This window comes from Drosophila melanogaster, chromosome 3R, assembly GCF_000001215.4.
Source record: "Drosophila melanogaster chromosome 3R".
Taxonomy (NCBI): domain Eukaryota; kingdom Metazoa; phylum Arthropoda; class Insecta; order Diptera; family Drosophilidae; genus Drosophila; species Drosophila melanogaster.
This window is the reverse complement of record NT_033777.3, coordinates 29,682,415-29,707,254: the sequence shown is the minus strand read 5'-3', so window position 1 is coordinate 29,707,254 and position 24,840 is coordinate 29,682,415. Positions and strand designations below refer to the sequence as shown.

At 45.9% G+C, this 24,840-nt stretch overlaps 3 protein-coding genes across 4 annotated transcripts; 1 reads left to right on the top strand and 2 right to left on the bottom strand.

Moving 5' to 3' along the window:
* Window positions 1–10,229: 10,229 nt before the first annotated feature.
* dmrt99B (doublesex-Mab related 99B) lies at window positions 10,230–14,664 on the bottom strand. Its single transcript, NM_079825.2, has 4 exons — window positions 14,302–14,664; window positions 14,116–14,217; window positions 13,418–13,829; window positions 10,230–11,702 (listed from the first exon to the last, which is right to left on the bottom strand). Exons 1-4 carry the CDS (start codon window positions 14,446–14,448, stop codon window positions 10,831–10,833), a joined length of 1,533 nt encoding a protein of 510 aa, NP_524549.1. The 5' UTR covers window positions 14,449–14,664; the 3' UTR covers window positions 10,230–10,830.
* Window positions 14,665–17,943: 3,279 nt separating this feature from the next.
* Window positions 17,944–21,519, top strand: Obp99c (Odorant-binding protein 99c). Of its 2 annotated transcripts, none has more exons than NM_001276148.1 (2): window positions 17,944–18,032; window positions 21,043–21,519. In NM_001276148.1, exon 2 carries the CDS (start codon window positions 21,271–21,273, stop codon window positions 21,454–21,456), a length of 186 nt encoding a protein of 61 aa, NP_001263077.1. In that variant the 5' UTR covers window positions 17,944–18,032; window positions 21,043–21,270; the 3' UTR covers window positions 21,457–21,519. The 2 variants fall into 2 exon arrangements, with proteins under 2 accessions (NP_001263077.1, NP_651711.1); NM_143454.3 differs by lacking the exon at window positions 17,944–18,032 and adding an exon at window positions 20,471–20,573.
* Gycalpha99B (Guanylyl cyclase alpha-subunit at 99B) lies at window positions 21,497–24,752 on the bottom strand. The gene is made up of 5 exons (NM_057740.4): window positions 24,610–24,752; window positions 23,618–23,889; window positions 23,317–23,557; window positions 21,908–23,256; window positions 21,497–21,845 (listed from the first exon to the last, which is right to left on the bottom strand). The coding sequence occupies exons 2-5, from the start codon at window positions 23,851–23,853 to the stop codon at window positions 21,641–21,643; spliced, it is 2,031 nt and encodes a 676-aa protein (NP_477088.2). The 5' UTR covers window positions 23,854–23,889; window positions 24,610–24,752; the 3' UTR covers window positions 21,497–21,640.
* Between the last annotated feature and the right edge of the window lie 88 nt (window positions 24,753–24,840).

Below are 24,840 nucleotides of genomic sequence, written 5' to 3'. Positions count from 1 at the left end.
TGGCTCGTTAGCTCGTTGGTCCTGCAATTTATCTGAAGTAGCTTGTATCTGATGCATGAATTATGCGCTTTGGCTGTTTTTGATCATTTTTTGCCATCATTTTTATCCCAAAAAAAATTTGTATCCCGAGTTCGAAAACTCAGAAGAGGTACAGTGGGTTTTATATTATAAAACCATTAGAGTGGTTTAATGTTGTGGTACACAACATATCAAATCCATCTATACAATCAATCTTTCATTCATTCCTTTCATTAACTCAACGATTTTTGCCCAACTTCAGTAGAATAATCTCCCGAGTATCCTTGCTGCATGTCTGCATGTCAAATGGCAACCACTGTGCCACTGCGAGTGTCCTGGCTGGGTCGCACCCCTTTTTCCCCTTTCCGGATCGCCAGTCAGCTCTAATAAACTTAACAATAACCGCTTTTTTACGCCCCTTCCCAAGCGCTGGCCATAAATAATTCTAATAATAAATTAAATGCATCCGCAACCGCTTTGGGCTGCGATTCGGGTCAGTGATGACTGAGTAAGTGAGTGAGTGAGTTCCACAAGCGATTTGCACCCCCATTTGTCTTGCCAAACTCAGACAGTTATCCTTGGCCATCGGGCAGGGGCACACAATGCGTGGCAGCCCGATCCACCGCAAACCCATCCTCGCATCCTTAAACCTTTTCAATCGCTTTCAATCGCAAACTCGTATTTTGAGGGAAAGTCAGTTGAGCGTGGCCTGTAAATTGAATTAAATGATTGTGTTGCCAGTCGAGATACATTCTGATTTCTAATTACCCATGGCCAGGCACCAAATACCACACACCTGGCCACAGAGATCCGTATCCTGCCTAATGGAAGCTGGGGAGCTGAGCAGAATCCCCCTCTCAATCAAATGTGTGTAATGAACTTATTTACACACTTTCCGTGACGAAATTTGATGGGCGCTTGCGGTTGAGCTGCGCTGGCAAATGAAATTCGGGAATGTCACCCACAGACACTGCCGAAGCATCCAAAGATCCCAGCCCATTCCAACAGGCCAGCATACCGACAGCCCCGAGCATCCGCATTCGCATCCATTCACCACCAGAAATGGGCCAGACCAGCCCACCCACAAAACACCCCACCAATCATTGCGGCCTTGCCTTTTGACACGAGCATCCACACTGGGGATAAGTATCTTATAGAAAATACAAGTGAAATGTAAATTTAAATATCTATTTATATATATATTTAGCTGAAGATACTAGTATTTTAATCGTTTTGCCTTGCATTGATAGGACTACGATAGAAGATAGAATTTGATTATGATTATGAGTATGATTCAAAGTTATTCTCTACAAAAGGGTTCCTTATAATTTTCTCCCGGTGCAGGCATCCCGGAATCGAGTGGCATCCACCTCTCCACCCGATCCAAATATTACAAAGTGTTTTTGCGCCCCTGGCAGCGCGTCGCTGAAAAGGGAGGCGTTCTGTTTGGCCGGAAAAGAAGGTAAGAGGGGGCGAAGATATCCTGGGAGCGGAACGACGTTTATTGCCAATAATTATGCCGGGCTGCCGTCGACGTCTGACCGGAAACACCAGCGGATCAAACGCCCAGTTGGACTGACTGGCGGGCAACCCCAATGCCGAGCAGCTCCATTCCGCTGGGTCGGCAGACAATGTCAAAGTGTGATTTTTCGCTTGAAATACTTTTGCACAACTGCCTTGTCTCCCCGACGAAGTCGAGATGGGAAAATATGTTTAACTGGCATTTTGAATTATGCTCGAGTGTCATTGTATTGGGTATTGGGAAAAGGGGGCGGTTGTGAGCTGGTGGCGTACTATTGAAAATTTAAATTTATCTTGTATTTATTGAATGTGGATTGTGACAATGTGGTGAGTGAAGTGGCTCTTGCGAAGTTCATAATGGACTAATTGGGAATTGTCTCATTACGAAGTGTAATTTATATGAACTTAAATTCTGTCATTCCCATTTTGAAGTTTAAATTTAATTTTTTACATATGTATAACGATAACTTAAAGCTTACTTCCTTAAAAGACCCTTACTCCATATCCAATACTATGTGTATGAATAGCACACGGCGGTTATTTTTCCTGGATTTATATATACAATAGCATCCATAATCATTAAAATATAATTATTTGAAAGCTCAAGCCAAAACCGTTTAACGTATTTGGCACCGAGGGTCTCTTTTTCAGCACAATTTGGAAACGCATTTAGCTACATAAAACGTATTTCCATCTGCCTGCATTTCAAGTCACTTCTGAAGTGGACGCGACTCGAGCACAAAACCGATTTTAATGTATATTATATGCAGCATTTAAGGATTTAATTTCCTGGAATTGAGTGTGCTTCCCGGAGCTTCCACGACCTCTGCGACTTCATCTGCCAGCCCCCGCTCTGCCAGGTACACTGCAATTAAATGGGTGTACAATCAAATCGGGATCCTTAGTCTTTACTATTGGTTTTAATCCGACTCTTACTTTATTTACTTTGATTATTTATTAGCAAATGCAACATATTATGTTAATGTCGAGCACACATTTGGAACATTTACCCATCAATTAGGGTTGCTTTTCTCTCAGTGATCTCTCTCAGAGATCGGCGGCCATTATGCGAGGGCTGCGCCTGCGTTTTCGGGGCGATTGTATTATATAATTGAACGATTCTGGTTTCGAGAAGCCATCACAATGGAGAACCGGCGCGAATCACTTGAAGGTATAAACTTGGGCATTGTACATACATGTATACTTTACACATAACTTCGTTTTGTTGGCATTATGTGCGCATTTCAATAATCGCAATCACAATGAACACGCGAGTGCCCACAAAGGACGCTGCCATATATGTATACTCGTGTGTATTTATTGTGCGGAATGTGAGATCGATCCATTGTTCGCGTCCTTTGTGCAATGTGTTAAAAAGTTGTAAGCATTCTTCATTATCCGATACCGATACCCAATTGCAATTGGTTCTTTGGGGCTGTCTGCGCAGGCGCAGCGTCTTGAATTTCCCTCGATTCGAACGCATCCTGCACCCAAGCTGCGCTATTTCCAGGGAATCTATCTTGTGGGTACTTTTGTGAAATTGTAATTCAATTAAGCACGGAGCACTTCCTCCTCCGCATCCTTTGTGCCAATAATTGTGGTGGTAATTGATATTCGCTCGCTGGATGACGGGGCAATTCAATTAAGTGCTTCGACAAAAGATTAATTGTGCGTGTGGGCGAGTCCTTGCGGCGAATTGTTCCACTATGCGCCATATGTGTATCCGTGTACATTTATATGTATGTATGTACATATATATGTATACGTGATGGGAACCAGCTGCAACAGAATGACAAGGCAGACGGCATTGCTCATACGCCCGGGATGCCGACACGAGCCATCATATAAATTGTACTATGTCACACGCATGACGTCAAATCGAAATGCCTGATAATGCGAGAAGTTAATGCCGCACATGGCGAATTATGTTTTGACATCCTGGAGAACAGATCACAGCGAACAGCGAACGTAGAACTGAGCAGCGGGCGATAAAAGACAAAATAACTTTGTTAACGAGGTCCTTAAGGACATGCACACGCCCGGCTCCCGTTCCCGTTCCCGTTCCCAAAAACAAATGCTTGTCACTCGGCTGTGCCACTTGCAAAAATCCGCCTTTTTCCGTCCTGCGAACGGAGAGAGGAGTGCTGGATGCGTGGAGATGCCAGTGGAAAAATGCCAAACGACTTGGGCAGGAATGGCTGAGCGGTGGCTGGGGGCTCCGGGTGGCACATTATCCTTTTGAGAAATGCTAATGTTATAGCTAACAGCTAGCAGCCAGCACTTATAACCGAAAAAAGATAAATATGCAAATGTGTTTTTTCCCGCCTGTTTTCTACTCCACATTTCCATTTGGCATAGTTGCGGTCGCTATATGAAGGGTCGTTAATGTCCTTGATATTCCTTTTTTATTTCTTAATTCGAAGTCCTTTCTAAGGGTCTCACAGTTCGCACACTGCGTTTGAGAAGTAATTGTAAGAACATAAAGAACATAAATCTAACAAATATTTAATGAACTTCCCTGTGTTACACATACAATAACTGAATAACAAGAATAAATGTAAATTTAATTGAAAAAGTAGTGTTAATATAGGTAAATCATAAATGTAGTGCACTTCACAAGTCCATCAATGGATTTTACTATGAAATGCTCAGCAAGTCGTCATTGAATTTCAATATGAAATATCTTTCAGTTCGCCGCCGTTTTTTGTGGGGTTATTCGTTGGATTTTTTTTCCTTTTCGCTACAGCAGTTTATACACTAAGCGAAATTTGAATAAAAATCAGCGTAAATTACAGACATGTGCCGTCCTTCGGGGGCAAGAGTTACAGACAAAGGATGCAGGGGCTGCTGGGAGTGCATCCTTTGTGTTCGAATAGTAAATCGACTACGGTTTGAAGGGCGATAACCATTAGCATTCGGTTAACTGCGCGTGTCATTACAAATTATTAACAATTCCAGACCGAAAAACGACAATCGGCAAACAAAAGGGTCGCTAGTCAAGGCGATTGAGTCGAGTTGCCCAAGTATTTTCCACCGTGGTGCGGGATGTTGGCGGAACAAGAAGATCGCATGATTTAAATGCCATTTTAATTGAGTTTCAGCCAGGCAGAGTAGCTCGCAGTGCCCATGTATATATATATACAAATATATAGCCATCTCTACCCCCCGCTGCTCTGCAATGCCAACAAGCAGTTTGGACGGCATTCAAATGAAATTTGCCACCAGCTGGGAAAGCTGGAAGCTCTGGATATCCTGCCTCTCTCTGCTGGGGAAACATGTCGCATGCCGCTCGCAGGACGAAGTAACAACGCAAACTATGTACTAGTGGGCTCACACAGATGGGGTCACAAGTGTAGATTCATTCAGTTTTAAACCAAATGAACTTAAATATAGGGTCTAGATATATAGTGATCATTAGATATAATAAACTAGACTTCGCAACAAAGAAGATGCATGTAGTGTACTATTACGTAGTTATATTGTATCATAATGTGGATTAGAGTATGCTAATGATATTTCTATTAAATGTTACTATCTATCATTTTTGATTTGAAACCCCTTCCCTACTTGTGTGAACGCGAGTGTGTGCTATCGGGCCAAGGGGGCGTTGCAACGCCAAGTGGCCAGGATGCGGCGGCCTTCCAATTCGGCGCCATTGCCGTTCGCAATTATGAAACTATGCTGGAAGTGCTCAATGCGCTCGTATTGGTGAGCGTTTCCGGCTGCCATTGTGTAGCCACACCATGTGCCATATCTTCGGAACTTTTGCCATTGGCTGGATGGTTGGATGGTTTGCCTGTTCCTGGGCTGTGAGTTCTTTGTGCCTGCGGCAAGCTCGAAATCAATATCAGTTGTATCCTTCGGCAGCAACAAAAGAAGCTGCTGATTGACAGAAACAATCCGCACAATCACACACACACACACATTTACAGTGGCAGGATGAATGCCATCGGGAACTTGGAACACAATCGCAGAACAACCCTTCAACACTCAACTACATTTTGATTAAAATTTTATTTGTTGCTGCGCTTCCAAATACAATACATTTATTTCCTTTGAGCTCACGCACACAGAGAAGCGGAAAACAGAGCACTGAGCACAGAAAACTACTCGAGCAACAAAGCGCACAAAAGCGAGTCCTTTTCAGTTTTATTTGATTATTTTTATTTTTGTGTTGCTCCTGCTGCTTGTCAACATTCCAAAGGGGTTGGCTGCCAGCCCGTGCAGGACTCGTCGAGTCCTTCGACGCTCTCCCCGCCCCTCCCTCTCGCCATCCGCCTGCCACTCGCCTGCGAAGTAAAATGTATAACTTCCATTATTATTTTTTATTTAGTCCGCTGGCCGTTTGTTGCCGCCAGTGATGATGACCCCATCCGGTGTCCTTTTCCGTCGCAGAGCAAAAAATGTATAGGATACAAATATAAGCACTAAAACAAATATAAATAATATATAACATAAATATGCAATATCTATACACAGGTTTGAAGTAAGGTGCAATAATATCTAATAATGTAATTTTAAATTCCTTCGTAACAAACTTTCTAATTTATTCGTTTTTTTCCTTTTTTTTAAATATCTTTCACATATCTCTTTAGCTTTTAACAATAAAATATTGAATCAATTAATAGACATCCTGTATTTTCCCGTGCATCGTCGCTCTTTTTATCCACTTTCGCATTTGTGAAACTTTTGGCTTTTCCTTTGACTATTTTCACTGGCTGACACGCCGACGCTGTATTTAAATATTATTTTAATAGTGTGTGCGTGTGTGTCATCTGTGTGCATTGTTTCGTCCATTCGTCCTTTTCGCATTTGGGCGGATCCTTTGTTCCTGCGCTCGCTTTTGGAGTAGCTCTTGAGTTACGTTGCCATTTTCGTGCTCCGTACTCCGATTGCTCCTCGCCTTTTGCACTTTATTATTTGAGCATTTATTTTGCATATTGTGTTCGGTTTGTTTTTTAACCGGCTTTTGTGGCTCAAGTGCAGGGATATAGTGGAGAGAATTGCTTTTTAGTGTCGGGCATTTTCCGTATTGCAGTTTACTTTCGAGGTGTTCGAGGGGTAGGGCGTCATTGTTGGCCGAGATTCAGTTTCAATTGACAGCTATCTTTTATTTTTATGAGTTTTTTTTTATAGTAAGTCATCGTTATAAACAGCCTGATCACCCTTAAAACATCAAACAATCATTTAATCCAAATCATCTAGCTTGATTCACGCGTGCCAATTACTCGCAAGATGAAGTCAGATCGCTCCTGAGCAGACCACACTTTTCCACGTGTCCTGCACAAAGGACTCGACACACTCACAACCCGATCCGATGTCAATTAAACAAACAAACAAACAAACACACTGTTGGATAAACATCAACGCCCCTTGATGAGGCAAATCACGGCATTTAGATATTTATCGCACTCTCAACTCGGCTAACCCCATCGCAGCAAGGCCAATCGCAACCACTGCACCCAACCCAACCACCCAACCACTGAGCCACTGCACCATTGGGCCACAGAATCACACGTCGATGTCAGCCGCAGACTACACGTGACATTTATGCAGTTGAAAGAGCAAAATCAAAACGTTTGACGAGGATCGTGGATATGCAAATGCAAACAATGGAGTGCAACAACCCCGTACAATTCATCCCACGCTATTTAAAATCCATTTAGCACTTTTTCCCTGGGCGAGTTTTAAGTTTTAGGGAGTATTGAGAACATCCTAAGGTACAGTTGCCATCGCCAGCAGCGACACATATTTCCATAAAGAGCCCTGTCGTCGGCTGGGATAAAAGAATCGAACTAGCCAAATGTAGGGAATCATCACAGCACAAAAACACACGGCAATATGTAAATTATGAGTTTTGTGTAAACAAAACGCGCAGTGAGTGCATCAAAGAACAGGTCTGCGGGGTAAGCCATTAGGCAGCCATCCCAGCTACTGTATTCAATCCCAATTCACAGATGGGCACATGGGGGACTCAATGGTCGTATCATCTGTTGGCTGTTTGGGCGGCACACACTACCAACTAACCAATAGTCGAAATCAAAAGCAAAACAAACCCAGGCGATCCGAAAAATTGATTTCTCATCGTTTTGGCAGTTGCCCAACAAACGGCGCAGGTTTCACTATTTCTGATGGACTCTCTGCTTATTAGCCGACTGTGACTGACTGAAAAAATGCCCCCAGCCCCCACCAAAAAAAAAAAAACAGAAATGTAGCCACAGTGGTTGTGATATAAATGAGTTTCTTGAAAGATAATATACTGAATATTTCGATACCTATTGAATAAGATACAATCCTTCAGGATACAATTACTTTACAAGTCAACCAACTTTAGATGTTTTACTCTCAATTACCACTTGATTCTGTTCAATTATCTAGCTGGTTCCACTGTCATTTTCAGTGTGGGCCACCTACTTTACACGTTTGCTACTTGAAATGGCATTTGTTTTCTTTTCCAGTTTTTCCTCACTCATCCGTCGACGTTTTCCCCGCGCTGTTGGAAAAACAAGGCATCCTCGTTTTTTTGGGGGCTGCCACATTAGTTGTGGCTGCCTGGCCTCTGACCCGCCGGTTGACAAGCCGCAGGTTGGGTTACATTGCCCAATGAGCCGCTGCATCTTGTGATCTTCGGCCTGCCGCATCCGAGATGTGGAGAGCAAATAATAACAAATCAGTGAAACTAAAGCCCCGGGCGAGTAGAAACCTCGAAGAGACCACCCTAGAATTAGCCAGGAAAAACATATGCCCGCCTAATCCTAAGCTGTTAAGTAACCCTTTTCGGCTAGAATCGCTTGATGGCCTTGGGGTGGGCCACTTCTTGGGCGCTTCCTTGGTTTTTAATTGACGGCGGCACTTCTGGAGAGGCATGTGCCATCTGCCAGCAGAAACAGAAACCCCTTTTCGGCACAACTCCTGCCATTTTTTTGTTGTACTTTGTTCCCATTGCCGCTTTGGCTCTATCTAACTCTCTATCTGCGGTTCGATCTTCCATTTTCCAGTCCGTTTTTAATTTTCTATTTTCTGACTAGGATTGTTTGTTGGCTCGGCTTGGCTGACTGTCACCCCCCCCTGGTAATCGCCTGCTATTAATTCATTGTCTATTATCAAGAATTTCCATGCCTGACATTGTATGCATTTTGTGCCGCCACTCGAGGAGCATATGCATGTTGCCTGCTCCTGCTGCTGTGGATGCGAAAGGTCCTGCTCCTGCTGCTGCTGTTTTTGCTCCTGTTTCCGGGCTCAGTGCTGTCGGATTTTCAGTCGGAGATGGGATGGGATGTTATGACATAAGAAATACCACTTGCAGCCTCTATTTGTTTTCAATATATCAACAAGACTTTTTATATCCCAATAGAGAAATATTACAAAACAATCAAAATAATCGAATCATTATTACTGATTAACCCTATCTTCCACGGGGAACCAGTTTCTGCGGCGAGAGCCAAAGTAGCATCCCTATTCCAGGCCATCCTCCAGCTCCATTGTTCGGCCATAACTACATGGGCCGCTGCTACTCTAAGATATTATCGACAGCTCGTCCTCCAACGAGCGGCTGACTGACTGGCCGGGCTGGCCAGAGAGTCCTGCGCCCCGCTCGTCCCTTTCGTCCTTCTGGCTTTGTGCCGGCCATTGTCCACTCGAGCTGAGGATTCTGTGGCTGCGCTATCCTAACCCACCGGCATTGTTGGCCCCTGACAATGGTGCACAGAGTACTATCGGGCTAACAATGGACTGGGCACACAAATGGAAGGGGATGGGCGATATAGCTGGCCACACATCCTGGCCAACATCCTTGTTGCTGTTGACTTTTCGAGTTCGCAGGGCGCACAATGGACAAATTGATATCCAATAATTTAATTTTGTTATCCATTCAGTCGCATGTTGGAAAATAGTTTTGTAATTTGCACTCGGCATGTGTGTAACCGATATTATTGTGCCCGATGTGAGGGTGTGAGTCCTGCTCGTCCTGCGAGTCCTTGGGCCATTGTAGAACCACTGGCAATGTGCTGGTCATGTGTGTGGGTATTAGTTTTATTATAATTTTGTTTATCGTGCGACGTGTGTCCGAGTGGGGAAAACAAAAACAGTTCGAACCGCTTGTGTGTAAAAGGATTTCACACTTTTCCGCACACAGCCCTGCCGAATAGTTTTCCCCGTCGATTTTCCGGGGTCTTGTGGCACTGCCCTCAAAATAGTGGCAAATAGATAATGATGATACGGATTAACGCTTCGCATTATTATTTGGCCATCGCGTGATGACCAGTTGGGAATTTTGAATTTCGAATCGTGGGTGGCCTCTATAATCGCAGTAGTTTCCTATTTGTATTTCAATTTCTTTGGGGTGCTTGTGGGCGGCCCATTGTTATCCGGTCGACTTCTCACGAATATACATTACGTGCTGTGAAAATTGTTTATTTACCCAGCTATGACCCGGACTAAGGGATTTCCGAACAATGGAAGTTTTGTATTAAATATCCTTATTTATTGATCTGATTAGTCAGGCATTTAGCGTAGGCCCAAACGATTTAATTGGAATGCATTATGCATTCATCAAAATAATTACACTATAATTGGGCTATTCAGCACATTCATCAGTACATTTGCAGACTGAAGATGTATCTTATCTATCTATCTATGCATGTAGGAAAAAAAAACACCAATATTCCCCGACAAAAAAATAGCATCGAATTAATTTCTTCATTATTTTATTGAATTATTTGTAGATTTATTAAATACTTTAACACAGTGTTTGAAATGTACTTTATCTAAGACATAATATGATGTTTAATATAATTATATATATGCTCATATTCATATGGTACACACGGATATCTCAATTAGTTGGTTGCAATCAACAATCGCTTACACAATAATCTCATCATCGTCATAATGTTAATTTCAGCTAAACAAATACTTCTTATAACTGGGATCGAGTGTATGGTTTTTCTTAAGTTTTAATTCATTAAACGTATTATTTACTTATACGGTCTCTATGTTACAATACTTGTGCTAAGAGTCGAGGGCAAATGTAATTTACACTTAGTTGCGGGACGTGCACTGCGAGAAACAGTTGCTCAAAAATCAAGAAAGTTCTTTCTGCAATGAAAAACTTCTATGGTTTCAGCTGACTGAAAATATTATAAAAACAAACGAGAGCTCTAAAACTCATTGAAGTTAAGAATTGTGTTCTTGACTCGTAAAGTGTTCACATTTTTCCGCAGTGTAGCAGGGGTGGGAACCTTATTCGAAAGGCCTGAAGACGGATGCGCCGCTGGCCTCCACCTCGATGCCTCAATCCTGGGAGTCGCCAGCATTGCTGGTGCGATCCAACCCTATGCCGCCCGCTCCGTTGGACTCGGATTGCTCGATATCCGCCGCACTGAGCACTCCCGGAAGGTAGCCGGTTCCGGCGTAGGGAGCAGTCAGGAATCGCTTGGCGTGCGCCTGCATGAAGGGATGGTAGCGATGGGTGGGGGAGCCGAAAACCGAGGGCGGCACCAGCGGGGAGAAGGCGGACTTCATGGGAAAGGGCGGCGATGGCGGCACCTGCGGCGGAGTCTGTCCCAAATCCTCGCCAGCCAGCATGCACTCCATGGCCTGGAGCACGTCGCCACGGAACCGCTGCATCAGCTGCTCCACATCGCTGCGCCGTCGGTTGGGGAACACCCTCATCAGGACGTCGATGGGCGATCTCTGCTGCTGTTGCTGCTGCTGCTGCTGTTGCTGGTGGTGCTGTGGCAGGTGGTTCTGCTGCTGCTGCTGCTGCTGTTGCTGCTGCTGGTGGTGCGGCGAGTGTGCCGCTGGGTGGTGGTGGGCGGGCAGGCCGGCGGCGGCCAGGAACTGCGTGTGGTGATATGGCAGGAAGCCCTGGGCATGACTGCTGCTGAAGGATCGCAGCAGATGAAGATTCTCGGCGGGCGTGTTGGGCGGCGACTGGCTGTCCTCCTTCTTGAGACTGAGATTCTCCGGCGTGGCCTCATCCGGCGCCGAATCCACGTCCAGATCCGATTCCGGCGAGCTGGGCGGTCCAGTGCGGGCGGGCGACAAGCTGGCGGTCAGATTGAACAGTCCGGCGACCTTGGGCCGGGGACTACTCGGCGATCCGGACTCGGAGCCCGTGTCCTGGTCGGTCTCGTTCGACAGGGCTGCTCCGCGCTTGGACACTGCAAGCAAGGAATACAATGAAGGTATATACAGATTAGTCGCCAGTTGATATGTAAATGCATTAAGAGTAGTATCTTGTAATAGTTCTCCTACGAGAGTGTGTACTTCCTATTGAGCAATTGTTTTTCCCAAAATCGCAGGTATCGATTTCCATCGACGAAGCGATTCAGGTAGCCAGTGGAAAACCGCACAGTTTCCACTTGGCAGCTTAGAGCAAATAAAAGTATCAAGTGTAGAGATGGGAAGGAATTTAATCAGGGGCATCGCAAACAAAGGCGGTGGAAGGAGCAGGGAGTTCAGGATGCGATGTTGACATGCCAACGAGGGACAACCTGCTGTTTTTTTCCACAAATGAAACAAGCTATATGATATTTTTGTGCGAGTCTGTTTAATTTTGCAGTTGACGAAGCCGCAGTAAAAATTTAATTAAGTCGAGGGTGCGTGGATACCAATACCCAACTCGAATGCCGCACTCTTTAGTCGAAAATAAAAATTCAAGCGTGAAATCGTCTTGGATTTCATGGCAAATAATAGAGTCCGGTACTTAAATAGACAGGTTTTCCCGATTGATTCGCGTGAGAATCCTGCTGTGTTTTTCTTTCTCGAGCTGGAAAAAACCACTTCCTCCGAAAGGGCAAACAAATAAAGACAAGTGAGCTGAGTCAGGGGGGGTATCTCACGTTTCTGGCCTGCCAGAACCCTTGGCATGGGGTTACCTTATGGGTAATAACCCCCATCTGCACAGCCGATAGTCCTAATAAGCAGGCGGGGTCGAAGGTCCTTTCAAATTCTCGACAGACTTGCAACTGTTTGGCGTTTAATGGGCCAGTGGTTTGAGTTGCGATGGCAGGGCAATCTGAGATGATCTGGTTGGAATTGATTGGCTTATTTCGGATAATAACAAATAATGTTGGATAATGTTACAATAACTTTTATTGTTCAGCTATTGAGAGGGTTTTTTTGTGGGAAAAAGAGTAAAATTCTAGCACACAAGTGTTTTGAGACGACCAGCATTTCAGAGTTTGCCATTTGATATTATATGATGTAATGGAACATTTTTGTCGGAAATTTCAAGTTATTTGCCTTTAAAACCTTCCCTGAAATGAGCACCACGTTAAATCAAGTGTTTTCCTCCTAACGAGGACTTTAACTCGATTGTTGCAATTTGCGCCCCTTGATGTCCTGGCCTGGCTGCAACCCCAGGACCTTTTCACGCGCCGCTTGGCAAAGTGCACGACTGCAGCTTGGCTGGCTAAGTCTTTGTCAAAACAACACCTATGCCCCGCTCACTAGCACCACTTCGCCACTTGCATACACGCAGCCAAATGCACATGCAACCGCGAGTGTGGCACTTTATGCACCGCTGATTTCTGAACAATCGAAAACAAATTTTTCTTAACGCGCTTTTAACCTGCCCTCCCCCAAGACTCTCAAGACCTCTTCTTGAGATGGCCAGGCGTGAATGGCTTCTTAAGCGGCTGCACTGCGCAAAATAAGTCAGTGTGTCCTTCGAAATGGAGTGTAATGGAAGTAATGCTATTTCATAAGCAGTAAACATTTGAAGAACTTCAAGGAAAACTGTTTTCTTGGTTTTAGAATAGATCTCAATTTATAAGATATGTGCTGTGATATTTGATGTTACTTCATTTCCCAAGTCACACAGTCACATATTCTCCCGGTGTTAGCTGTGTGCAGTATTCTTTACTTCACTCACCAGGACTCTCATCCAGCTCGGTTCTGGTGGGCGAGAAACCGACGCTGAGGTGCTCGGAACGGGTGCGTCCATCCGTGTCGGATTCATTGCCATTGAACCGCTGGGACTGCTGGTGTGGGTGGCTAAGGTGCTGTTGGTGGTGCGCCTGCTGCTGCTGCTGCGACTGCTGGTGATGATTGGGAGTGGAGCTGGCCTCGAAGCCGTCGCTGGGTGGCGAGGGAATCCCGCCGTGGAAGACGCCGTTCTGGCCCGATCCTCCGCTGCCCGAGCCGCCGCTGCCGCTGTGGTTGGGGCTGTGCGGAGTGGGCGTAGCACTGTCGCTGCCATTCTGCTGGCCAGGAACCGAAGTGTAGAGCAGGCCCAGCTCGCGGGCCTCGTTCTCTTCTTGGGCCTGTTGGCGTCGAAGGGCCACCTGCAACAAGGAGGGCATGGGCGGAAAGCGGATCTTTGATCAGTGGCGTGTAACAGGGAGATGCATTAATATTACTATGATTTTTAACTGAAGTCAACAGAGGAGTTTTGCAATTTTGAAGTAGTACTTGATTTCCATGCTATACTATAAAAAAAAACCTGCTTTTAAGCATACATAGGTTCTCTTTAACTGAACTATATAGATGAATTCAGCAATCTTCTTCATTCTATAACATTTATTCCAATTCTTTCCACGTAATTCCTTCTATATTAAAGTAGAAACCCACCTGAGCAGCCATAACCCTTTGGCGTTCCGCGATTAGAGTGCATTTGGCGCAGACGCAATCCCGCCAGCGGCAGTAGCGTTTGTGTCCCTTCAAGGCGCTGACCTGCAAAAGGTTCGAAATGGAAAGGGGATCCAGTGGGTAAAGAAAATCTCCAGATGCCGGATGGTATATGACCGAGGGACCTACCACTCCGTGGTTCCTGCAGCGGGCGCACTTGGGCGTCCTTTGGTAGCGTTCCGAGGCGGCTCGCAAGAAGAAAGCAGGTGGCAGTGCTCCCAAGACCGGATGCTGGGACATCAGATTCTGCATGTCCACACCCGACGGTAGACTCATTTCGACGTGAAGATCAGAAACCTCGATGTGGATTTAGTTGTTAGGTCAAAAACTTCTGAGCACACACTTCACTTTAGCTTATTTGATTAGTATTTAATTGTTTGTTGTTAGCTTGTAGTTTGATTGTTTTATTGTTTAACTATTTATATCCGCATAGTTCTCGAATTCAATCCACGCGCGCTAACGACATGACACAGTGAGCCCTCGATTGCAACTGATTCAACTTTTGGCCAAAAGGCCGCAGCGCACGACGCTCGACGTCGGACGTTCAGCAATGGCGGCAAGCGGCAACATTTACCAATACAAAAGCGGCTGACGAGGGTTGAAAGTGCGCGGATACGCTCGTGGGCATGTACATGCAAACTGGATATAGGGGATATATCCCCGATTCCGAGAGTGTTGCAACCACCTTTGTGCGCCGCAGCTGCCTGCGTCGGCGTCGCTGCCTGCGCCAACGGCGACGCCGGCTGCGACGGCGGAGGGTTGGCAATTAAGAAAAAAGTTTCAAATCTAATTTGGTACTGTATACAAAATTGTGCACTCGAGGCGGCGACGCGGCGTATGAGTAATGTGGCGGGAGAGCACTCCGCACTGGTTGGTTCTCAAAGGGAATTGCCATGGTAGTGGTGGTGGTGGTGGTGGTGGTGGTGCTTCGGTGGTGTGGTGCTGTTCTGGTGGTTGTTTGGGGTTTCTTTCATTTTCTTTGTTGCCTTTGTTTCACAATTATTTTTTATGCCGCTCTTCAGCTGCTCAACTGCTCAGCGGCTTGCTGTGTGCGTGAGCGCTTGGGGCTCTCGGCTTTTGGGCTAATGGAATAGCCAACCAAAAGCGTTGTTGTTGCGACCTCGCCGCTGGTTGGCATGGCCAACACACACACACACACATACAAACACACTCAACTGACACAGTTGGCAGCGCAGTTGTTGCTTTTCGAGGGGTTTTGGGGGGATATCTAAAATTCCCAGGCCCCTGTTTTTGAAAAACTAAAGTTTCTACCTTAGGTTGTGGCACATCGCCACTTGCTTTTCATTTCCAGCTGCCGCTGTTCAAATGTCTCAAGTGTTGAAATCTCCATGAACAAAATTGACAAACAGAGGCATAATAATTACTTATTTACAGCTGCATAAAAGTATAGACATGAGATGATATGTTAAACAAGAAACAAACCATAAAGATAGGTATTTAACAGAAAATCATAACGTATATTAACTTTTATAGCGTTTAAAAGGATATACAATGTGATATCAATTTGCTACTTTAATCTATTTAAAAGAACAAAACCCATTTTACATAAAGAGTCCTTTACATAATGTGCCGCATATCCCGCTGCGTCGGAATGAGAGTTTTCGTTAGGTAATTTTTAACTTTTTTTTGGCCAGTGGGTTGGGTCTATTGGCCTATTGGAATGTTACAAAATAATTGCAATTGAAACAAACTGAGCACTCGTGCTGAGCGAGCGAGACAGCCGCGTCTGCGAAAGAGGCAGCTGCGCGCGCCTCTCTCTCTCTCTCTCTGACGTTCTTCGTTTCTCCGAGAGATGTTCGCTCTCTCGCGCGGAGACTCCGCCCACGAAAAGAGGAGGAGCCATAGGACTCACGCACACGCTGTAGAAATAGAAGAACATAAAGCGGCAACAATGTTGTACAAGTTGACCAAAAGAAACAAGTTTCCAGTCTGTCTGTGTCGGTGTTTGCGCGCGTGTGCTTGTGTGCGAGTTGCCTAAGGACCTCTACACACACACACACGCACACACACACTGGGAAATAGGGGGCAGTTCCAGTTCCGCTGGCATCGTCTTTTTGGGCAGGTCACAGTTGTTGGCAACAGTAAATGGCCAGAAGCTGCTGCTGCTGCTGTTACCGTGGAGCTACTGGTGTTTTGCGCAGGGCCAATTTCTCGCATTTTAACTTTGTTTAAAGTGCGCCTATGTACACACACTCACATCTACACACAAACACACGCAGGCTGCTGCCCTGGGTGGCCACTTATAAAGTGTTTTTACTGCGACCAAATATGCAAATTAGTTGAGCAGCGCTGGCGATGACAACTTACTTAGTTGTTGTTGCTGCAGAGAGAGAAAATAGTCATGGGTATTAAAAAAAGGTGTAGAGATTTATTTCACGTTGAGATGGTAAGAATGTGATAGAAAATATTATGAAAAATATCTCCTTGGGAAAATGAACACCTATTTTAACAATTCACTACAGTTAACATATAATGATAAATGTATTAAGGATGTACCACCTTTTTTCTTTCTCTGCAGTGCTGCCACCAACAAAAGCTGAAACATGTCCATTATGTCGTCGGCTTGGCTGGCTCTCTTCACGCTTCAGCGGCTCCCGATGGCGGAAGCGGCAGGGTGACTGGGAGGGGTTGGGGTTGGTACCATGGAGGCGGGGCAGTGAGAAGGGAGGTGGTCGAGAGAGGTGGGAAGAGGGGCTGAACGGGCGGCGGTCCAATACAAACAATATGAGGCGCGCACACAGTGGCACACAGTAATCATCAACAGCCAAGGCAACATGCGCAGCATGGCAACAACAATGGAAATGAAATCAACAAAAATCGTAGCAAGAAATGGAAATCAATCAAATAGATATGGGAAATTATAGATGCTCTACCTCACAAGCTCAAAAGAATCAGCAGGGAATCTAGAAGGATTCCAAAATTAAAGGGATAAACAAATAGGATATCAATTGAGCGGAATACATTTCTTTATTCAATAAAACTGGAATAGAACTTTAAAATAGATAAATCTAAAACCATTGTTTATCGTAATAGTAAAAAGTCAATAGAAAAATCCTAAAGATACTCAGCACAGATACTTTTATAGCTATCAAAGTTATTATTTTACGAACTTGAAAGGGTATTCACCGTGTGTCAGTAGAAGTTAAGATGGACATGCGGTGTAATAAGTAGCCGTTGGCCATCGACGAGGAAAGTTGGAATCACCGCGGGATCATTGCTACTTTACTTAACCCCGGTCTCGACTTGACCACATACTCCCAACCCAGCGACTCGTCTCTCGGTGCTCTTTTGATGACTCCGACGGCTGGACATCTCAAGTGGCCAACTCGACTGCTTCTGATTCAGTGGGTAAAAAAAAAGCAGAAAAAGGGAGGATCTCCGGCGGGGGAACAATGGAAAAGTGCCTTAAAATGTTGACAAATATTTAACGTGCAGTGGCCGCAAAATTATTTGATCAAGACCCCCGAAAATATATACAGAGAAAGATCTTTTCACCCGAAACACACAGCACAGCCAACAAACACACCGAGATATTGTACAAAATTAAAACTGAAACTTGAAGACATGCGGCTAATGAGATTTCCTTGCGTCATTGCCCCATTCATGCGTTTCGATTGCGATTTGTTTGCTTTGTGTTTTTTTTCGGTTTTGGTTTTGGATTTGGTTTTTGGATTGTGATTCGCCTCTTGCTTGCTTTCGGTTGCCGCGACCCCAGCCCAATATTTGAGCAATCGGCGGATGCGATTGTCTCTAGTTCTGTAAGGTTTCCCCGGTGTGCTGCCCACCAGGTCGCAACCAACTCCTCTCAGTCTCCCCTTGCTAGTGGAAGCTGGCAACTGGTAAGTGGTAGCTGGTAACTGGTAGCTGGGAACAAGGAACTTGGAACTGTCAGCGGCAGTTGGTTGTGAACAATGCAGGCGACGGCGGCACTCCAAAGTGGACAGGGTCGAAAAAAGTTAATTTAATTTCGAGTGTGTGCAACAATTGTCGTTCGTCCCTCGGTTCTCGTTCTTGGTCCTTCGTCCTTCGTCCTGTGCGTATCCCTTTCAGCCGGAGAATAACAATCGCAGATACAGAGAGCACACTCAACCACCCGCCCAGCAGCCCGCCTGCTTTGCATATTGTTTTACAAGATTGCAGGCTTCGGAATCGCTCCTTCGACTTATCTTTGAGCCACAAGGAAATCTCATTAAATAACTTCCTGCGCTTTCAAGTCCTGCCAGCATCCTGTGACAGAATCCTTCGCTCGTCTTTGCTCTCCTCGGCGAAAGCAGCGCAGAGGGGGGCAGGGGCAGCAGAAAAGCTGAAACTTTGAACTCTCATGTATTCGGATTCGTTCAGCGAGCCATGAAATTACATTTTGCTTTTCTTGCGGCGGAAGTCTTCCTCTTGCGGAAGAAGCTGGCAAGAAGCAGCACACACGTCAACCGGAAAGCCATGGAAACGTGAAATTTTGTTAAAAGTTCAAGCAAACTTTATGTTTGCCACTGCTGGCCTGGCATTTTGTCAAGCGAATTCTCTGCTGGCAAGTTGCTAGAATTATTGTGTTGTGTCAAATGCAGATGCGTACAGCGGAGGCCAAGATAATAGTACTACTAAGGCTAAGAGGTTAATAAAATAGTTTAAGCTAGTATGCATAAATTTTATTCTCAAACATGAACTGCCAAAACAAAACCCTCTCATATGACACACGCCAAGTAGGAAATTATCCAAAATTAGTGTCACAAAAAACGGCATATCACATTCTCCTCCCAGCCGGAAACTCAAATTTCAAACAACAAATGGCTCAAGCAGCTCACAATTTATACAATATTGCGAATTCCGGCAGCCGAGCATTTGACACCTCCAACAGGCCGATTATACAATCGTTAACTGCAGTTTTCCAATCTAAGTCCCCATCCCCATACCAAATCCTATTCCCACTCTCAGCCGAGTAATTCGAGCTGGCCAAGATACTCAGTTCCTGACTTTGGCCATTGACACGCTCTCAGGGTGTTAATATAATTTTCACCCAACTGTCTGTATATATGTTCTGAATAATTCCTCTAATATAATATAACATGAACCGAGTGCCGAGTGCCGGGGGAGAGAAATTGAGAGCTCTATGAAGATGGTAATCATGACCATTGTTTGGGCTATTCGCATAAACACTGTTTCCTATTTTTTAACCCCGCTATCTAACCCTCAGTTGAGAGGACTCGCCTCCTCCCCCTGGAATAGTAATAATAGTGGAGTTGCACGCCCCTTTGAGGCAACTGTTATTAGTTGGAAGGGCGCGTGGTTTCGTTCCCATCGGCTCAATACTTACCACCCGTGTTATGTATGCCCATGTAGTGCTCGACTTCATCCCAAACCCAGAGTAATGACATCTCTGCCTCGCCGGGGGCACTATTTAGTTTTGAACGCGACGGCCAGCTGTGAATTTTATTTGATTTAATTAAACACGATTGCATGGCCTTGCATAATGGCCGTCGAATTGACAGTTGGCCACTTGGATCGCTCCTCGGTTTGAATGGGTGAAAGCTATCTATAAGCTATACTATCTATATAGCTCGGCATTTGTATGGAAAATCGGGGGATTGACTCGATCCAAGGCACTGATAACGGGTCAAGTGCAATGTCATACCCAACGGCAGATTTACTAATCTAATTTCAGTTCAGACACAGATAAAACAGCAGATTAATTTGTAGTTATATTAAATTAAGCATAAATGAATATGCTGTTTAAAATCTACGAAATACTATTCCAGTTCGAATATGATTGATTTTTGGGAAAAACCATATTACGTGATTAACATTGAACAGATGGTATTCATTATATATTTTCAAACTTATAGTTTTCTACCTTTTTAGTTTTCTATCTTTAAATTTTAGCTCAATACAAGGCAATATCATTTAACTCATAATCTTGAAGCAGTCGATGCATTTAGATTTCACGAAACAGGAAGTAAATTTCTTCGAAATAATTCAATTGAGGAATCACTTAACTCAACCCACTGCTGGATTATCGGAAAATCTATTCAATAAACAAGTTAATCGGCAAACCGCTTTTGCATAGCAAATAGAGCTGAGCAAATGCTCACATCGAATCCAAGTCTGGGTCTCATCCCAGACTTATCAGCTGGCGGGGATGCAATCAAACAGTGTGGCTAGGAACTGGACTGGAGCGATGATAAGCAACTGAACTCTTGACATACAGAGCGATAGAAATATATAGACATACATATATAGACATCCAGCGATCTGAAGCTATAAAGTCAGGCACTTGGCCGTCGGCGCCTCAGTTCAGAACCTCAACTTCGCCGCGATCGTGCAACTATAACTAACTATATCTCAATATGCTCAAGTATCTGATCGTAGCTCTGGCCCTCTGTGCTGTGGTGTGTATAGTATATATGTTTCAAATCAATCAAATGTGAACGAACTGATCCAATTGGAACTTGATTTATGAAATACCCAAACTCAAAACCAACCAGTGCAAGAAATTCAAAATGTATTCAAAAAATTTCAAAATTGTAGAATGTGCTGATAAAATAAAAAGTTTAACGTGCTCACATTTATTGCTGATGTCTATTGCTACAAAGTCTCACAGTTTTGCATAATTTATCATTTATTTAACGCAGGCCGGAAAATTCCGATCAGGCTTGACTCAATGTGTACCTTGATATAGGGGGTTACAAAATGAATTAACAAAACAATTTGTAGTCAAGCAAAAAACGATGAATCATAAATATTTATTTCTTAAGGTTAAATACAATTTATTGCCCAATAGCTCAGAGTTTTTTTATCTAAGTAGATAGTAGATAGCTCGAACTGTGTACTAACTAAGTGAAACCTCTTTCGAAACAGGCCCATGCCGATGACTGGACGCCCAAGACTGGTGAGGAGATCAGGAAAATCCGCGTTGATTGCCTCAAGGAGAATCCGCTGAGCAACGACCAGATCTCCCAGCTGAAGAACCTGATCTTCCCCAATGAGCCCGACGTGCGCCAGTACCTGACCTGCTCGGCCATCAAGCTGGGCATCTTCTGCGACCAACAGGGCTACCACGCCGACCGCCTGGCCAAGCAGTTCAAGATGGACCTGTCCGAGGAGGAGGCCCTTCAGATCGCCCAGAGCTGCGTGGACGACAACGCGCAGAAGAATCCCACGGATGTGTGGGCCTTTCGCGGACACCAGTGCATGATGGCCAGTAAGATCGGCGACAAGGTCAGGGCCTTCGTGAAGGCCAAGGCGGAGGAGGCCAAAAAGAAGGCCGCCTAGGTCTGAATTTTCGGTCTCAACCAATAAAATGTGTTCATCTCTATGCTGAAATGCAACCATTCGAATGGGATATTTTATTGATTCTAGGCTAAGCAGGCAACAGGCAAAACCACAATACAAGTGCACCGAACTAGGACTACTGAGCGTGTGGGTGGTCTACGGGGGGATTGGAGCTACGGGGGGTCTAGGCATCGCCGCCCTCGGATATGGTCTTCATGGACACATTGATGTGCTCCACCAGCGGCAGCTCGCTGTCCAAAGCCGGGTTGCGGAAGCTCTCCAGGAAGTAGCAGGTCTCGGTGCCGCCGGGATTGGGGAATTCCTTGGGCAGGAACGATGGATCCCGCGGCTGCAGCTCAAACTCAAAGCCCTCGTGCTTGGTCAGCCAACTGAAAGTAGGGAAAGCAACATGATATAGAGGTGGAGATGGACAGTAGAGTACACCACTTACTCCTTGGTGGTTGGGCTAACATTAATCTTCAGCGCCTCGCTGCCCGACTCGAACTTGTTGGCGATGGTGACGCTGTGCCCGAAGAGGCAATACCTGGGCATCTTCCTGCCCACCACTCCCGCCAAGACAGTGCCCGTGTGCAGGCCGATCCTCATTTTAATTTGCTCGCCGTCGTGGGTAATGTGCTTCGAGCAGGCGTCGATCATCTTCAGGGCCATCCAGGCAACCTTGTGGGCGTCGTAGATGGAGGCTCGGTGGAGTCCACTGGCCACGCAGTAGGCATCCCCGATGGTCTCCACCTTGTACACGTCGAAGAAGTCGCAGAACTCGTCGAAGTCCTTGTACAGCCCCTCCAGCATGCTGATCACCATGAAGGGAGTGGCCCGCGAGCAGATGCTAGTGAAGCCAACGATGTCGCTGAACAGGATCGTAACATCGGGATACGTCTTGGCGTCAATGGAGGAGCCCAGCCAAAGCTTCTCGGCGATCTCCGCGGGAAAGATGAGGTGCAGCAGACTGACGTTCTTCTTCCGCTCCTTGGTCACCGCCGAGTTGGCCTCCTCAATGCTGTTCTTGATCTTGTCCATGCGCCGGCGCAGTCCATCCTGGGCCCGAGCCTGTTCGCCCACCAGGATCACCTCCCTGGTGGCGTCGTGCAGCGGTATGTCCGAGATGAAGAGTCCGTTGCAGGTCAACCCATCCAGGCCGTCCAGGAAGGGGGATCCAATGAAGAGCAACGAATTGGACTCGGGACAGTGCACCATCTGTCCCTTGATCTCCAGTCCAATGGCCGGGAAATCCACAGCGCCCGGCGGATTATTCAAACCGATCAGGAAAGGCGTGTAGGTGCGCCTCACGATGTCCCGGAATTTCATGGTCAATCCCTTGGGTCGTTTGAAATCAAAGTAGGTGGTCGCCTGGCAACCAAAGTCCGCCATGTAGGGCTTGTACAATTTGCTGAATCCCCTGCCCAACTGCACCAGTTCCAGCTGCTCGTTCATGATGAAGTGCCAGGGAAACATCTTGCAGAAGCTGGACGAGTTCATTTGCAGGTCGGAGGCGTTGCTCGAGTTGCTCCGCTGCACCGTTTCCGGGATGGTTTTGCTCACGGAAGTGGGACGACCCATCAGCATGGTCTGGGAGTTGTCCTTGACCAGCGAGAAGAGGTAGCGATACCGCCGGGCATCGCCCTCCACGGGCTCGATCTTGATGTTCACGTCCACCTTGTAGAGCATGCGGGTGAGCGCCTTCAGGGAGCCCAGGAGCAACCAGGCAATGACCGGGCGCTCCGAGGTGAAGATCAGCTCGCCCTCGCCGGCACACACGAATCCGGTATCGGTGACGTCCTCCTGGTTATCAAAGCGGACTTAGTTTAGCATTTAGGTAGGAACATTATCTATAAGTCTGACCTCCTGCAGCTTCAGCACATCGTAAACGCCATCGAGGGAGCCCAGGAATTCCTGCAGATCGGTGCCCAGGCAGCGGAAGGCTCTTTCAATGATACCTGTGCAGCAGCAGGTGATCAGCTCCTCGCCGAGCAGCACCAGAATCTCGCTGGCGCTGGCCTCGTCCATCTTCAGCAGCAGCTCCTGGATGTCCGCCAAGTAGTCATAGTTGGCACAGCTCTTGAAGGTTTGCGGATCCAGTTTGCTAGGGTATATTTAGATATAGTTTATATCTAGTATATAATTTCTTATAATGCTTACTTACAGCTTGTGGATATTGGGCCAGTTCTGGCGGTACTTGGCCACCAAAGACGTTACAGCCGTGTTGAGATCCTCGTTCGACGGCGCCGTCAGCAGCTGGATGGCCATCTGGAGGTGGGTGAGGGTCAGGGCGTCGTCCGAGAGCTCCTCGTCCTCGAGCGCCCAGTGGCCACCAGGCTCGGCGATGACCGAGGGCTGGCGTGTCAGCGAGTCCGCACGCCTGAAGAAAGGACACGCCATGTCGCGTGCTCGCCTCTCGGGTGGCCTCTATTCGATCTATTTTGGGGGATTTGTGTGGTGCAATTAGTGGCTTATACAATTTAACAATTCAATTATTGAACGCAAATCAATCAAACTTGATAAAATACGCGTTTGCATTTTATTGCATAATTTGAGGTATGAGATAAAAAGAACACTTTTCAATACTTTCAAAAACCCATTAAGAGCATTTAATCAATTCAAGTGAAATTATAATTGAGATGTGTGTTTTCTCCGGAAATACAGTCATCTAATCGATGTGTATCGTGCATTTTCCGCCCGGGGCTTTTCTCTGCTCTTTTCTCAAGTTCAACGTGCACTTGTGTGAGTGGGTGGCTGGCCTGCTACGTGCACCACCCACTGGTGGCCCACATAGGCTCGAGTCCCTGCAGTGTCTTGTGTGGCTTTGCTCCTTGGAGGTCAAGTGTGTGGCAGTCCTTCTTTATTTCGTTCTTGGCAAGGATCCCACTCGTGCTTTCTGGCCAGTGGCATTACCATAATTTCGTTTTGCATAATTTACGAGCTCCGCTCCTGCCCCAATCCCCGCCAGCTGCTGCTGCCCGATGTGTGTCACACTGGTCAGCTTTAATTTTCACCACCTCCTGCTTTCTACAGGAGTGTGTATTTGCCTGCAGGAAGCACCCACGGATACACAATTTTCCAGCTCAATCAAGCAAGGTTTTTCCACTTGGGACACTCGAACGCCTAACAATAGCATACTTTTGGGCTAGCACTTACTTGGTTAAGAAAATAAAAATTCTTTCGCTGGCCTCTTGGCTTTATGCTCACTTTAAAGCAGTGACCAAAATTGCTGTGGAAATTCTTGGAGCGCTGAGGAATTTTTTCGCACGCCTGAAAAATGCCACAATCCGAAACGGAATGAACTTTGGGCCACAGTAAGGTGGCGAAAAAGTCCGGAGCCAGCCAAGCTTTGCGGAGAAAGCTTTGGCAAGTGAAAGTGTGCAGAGG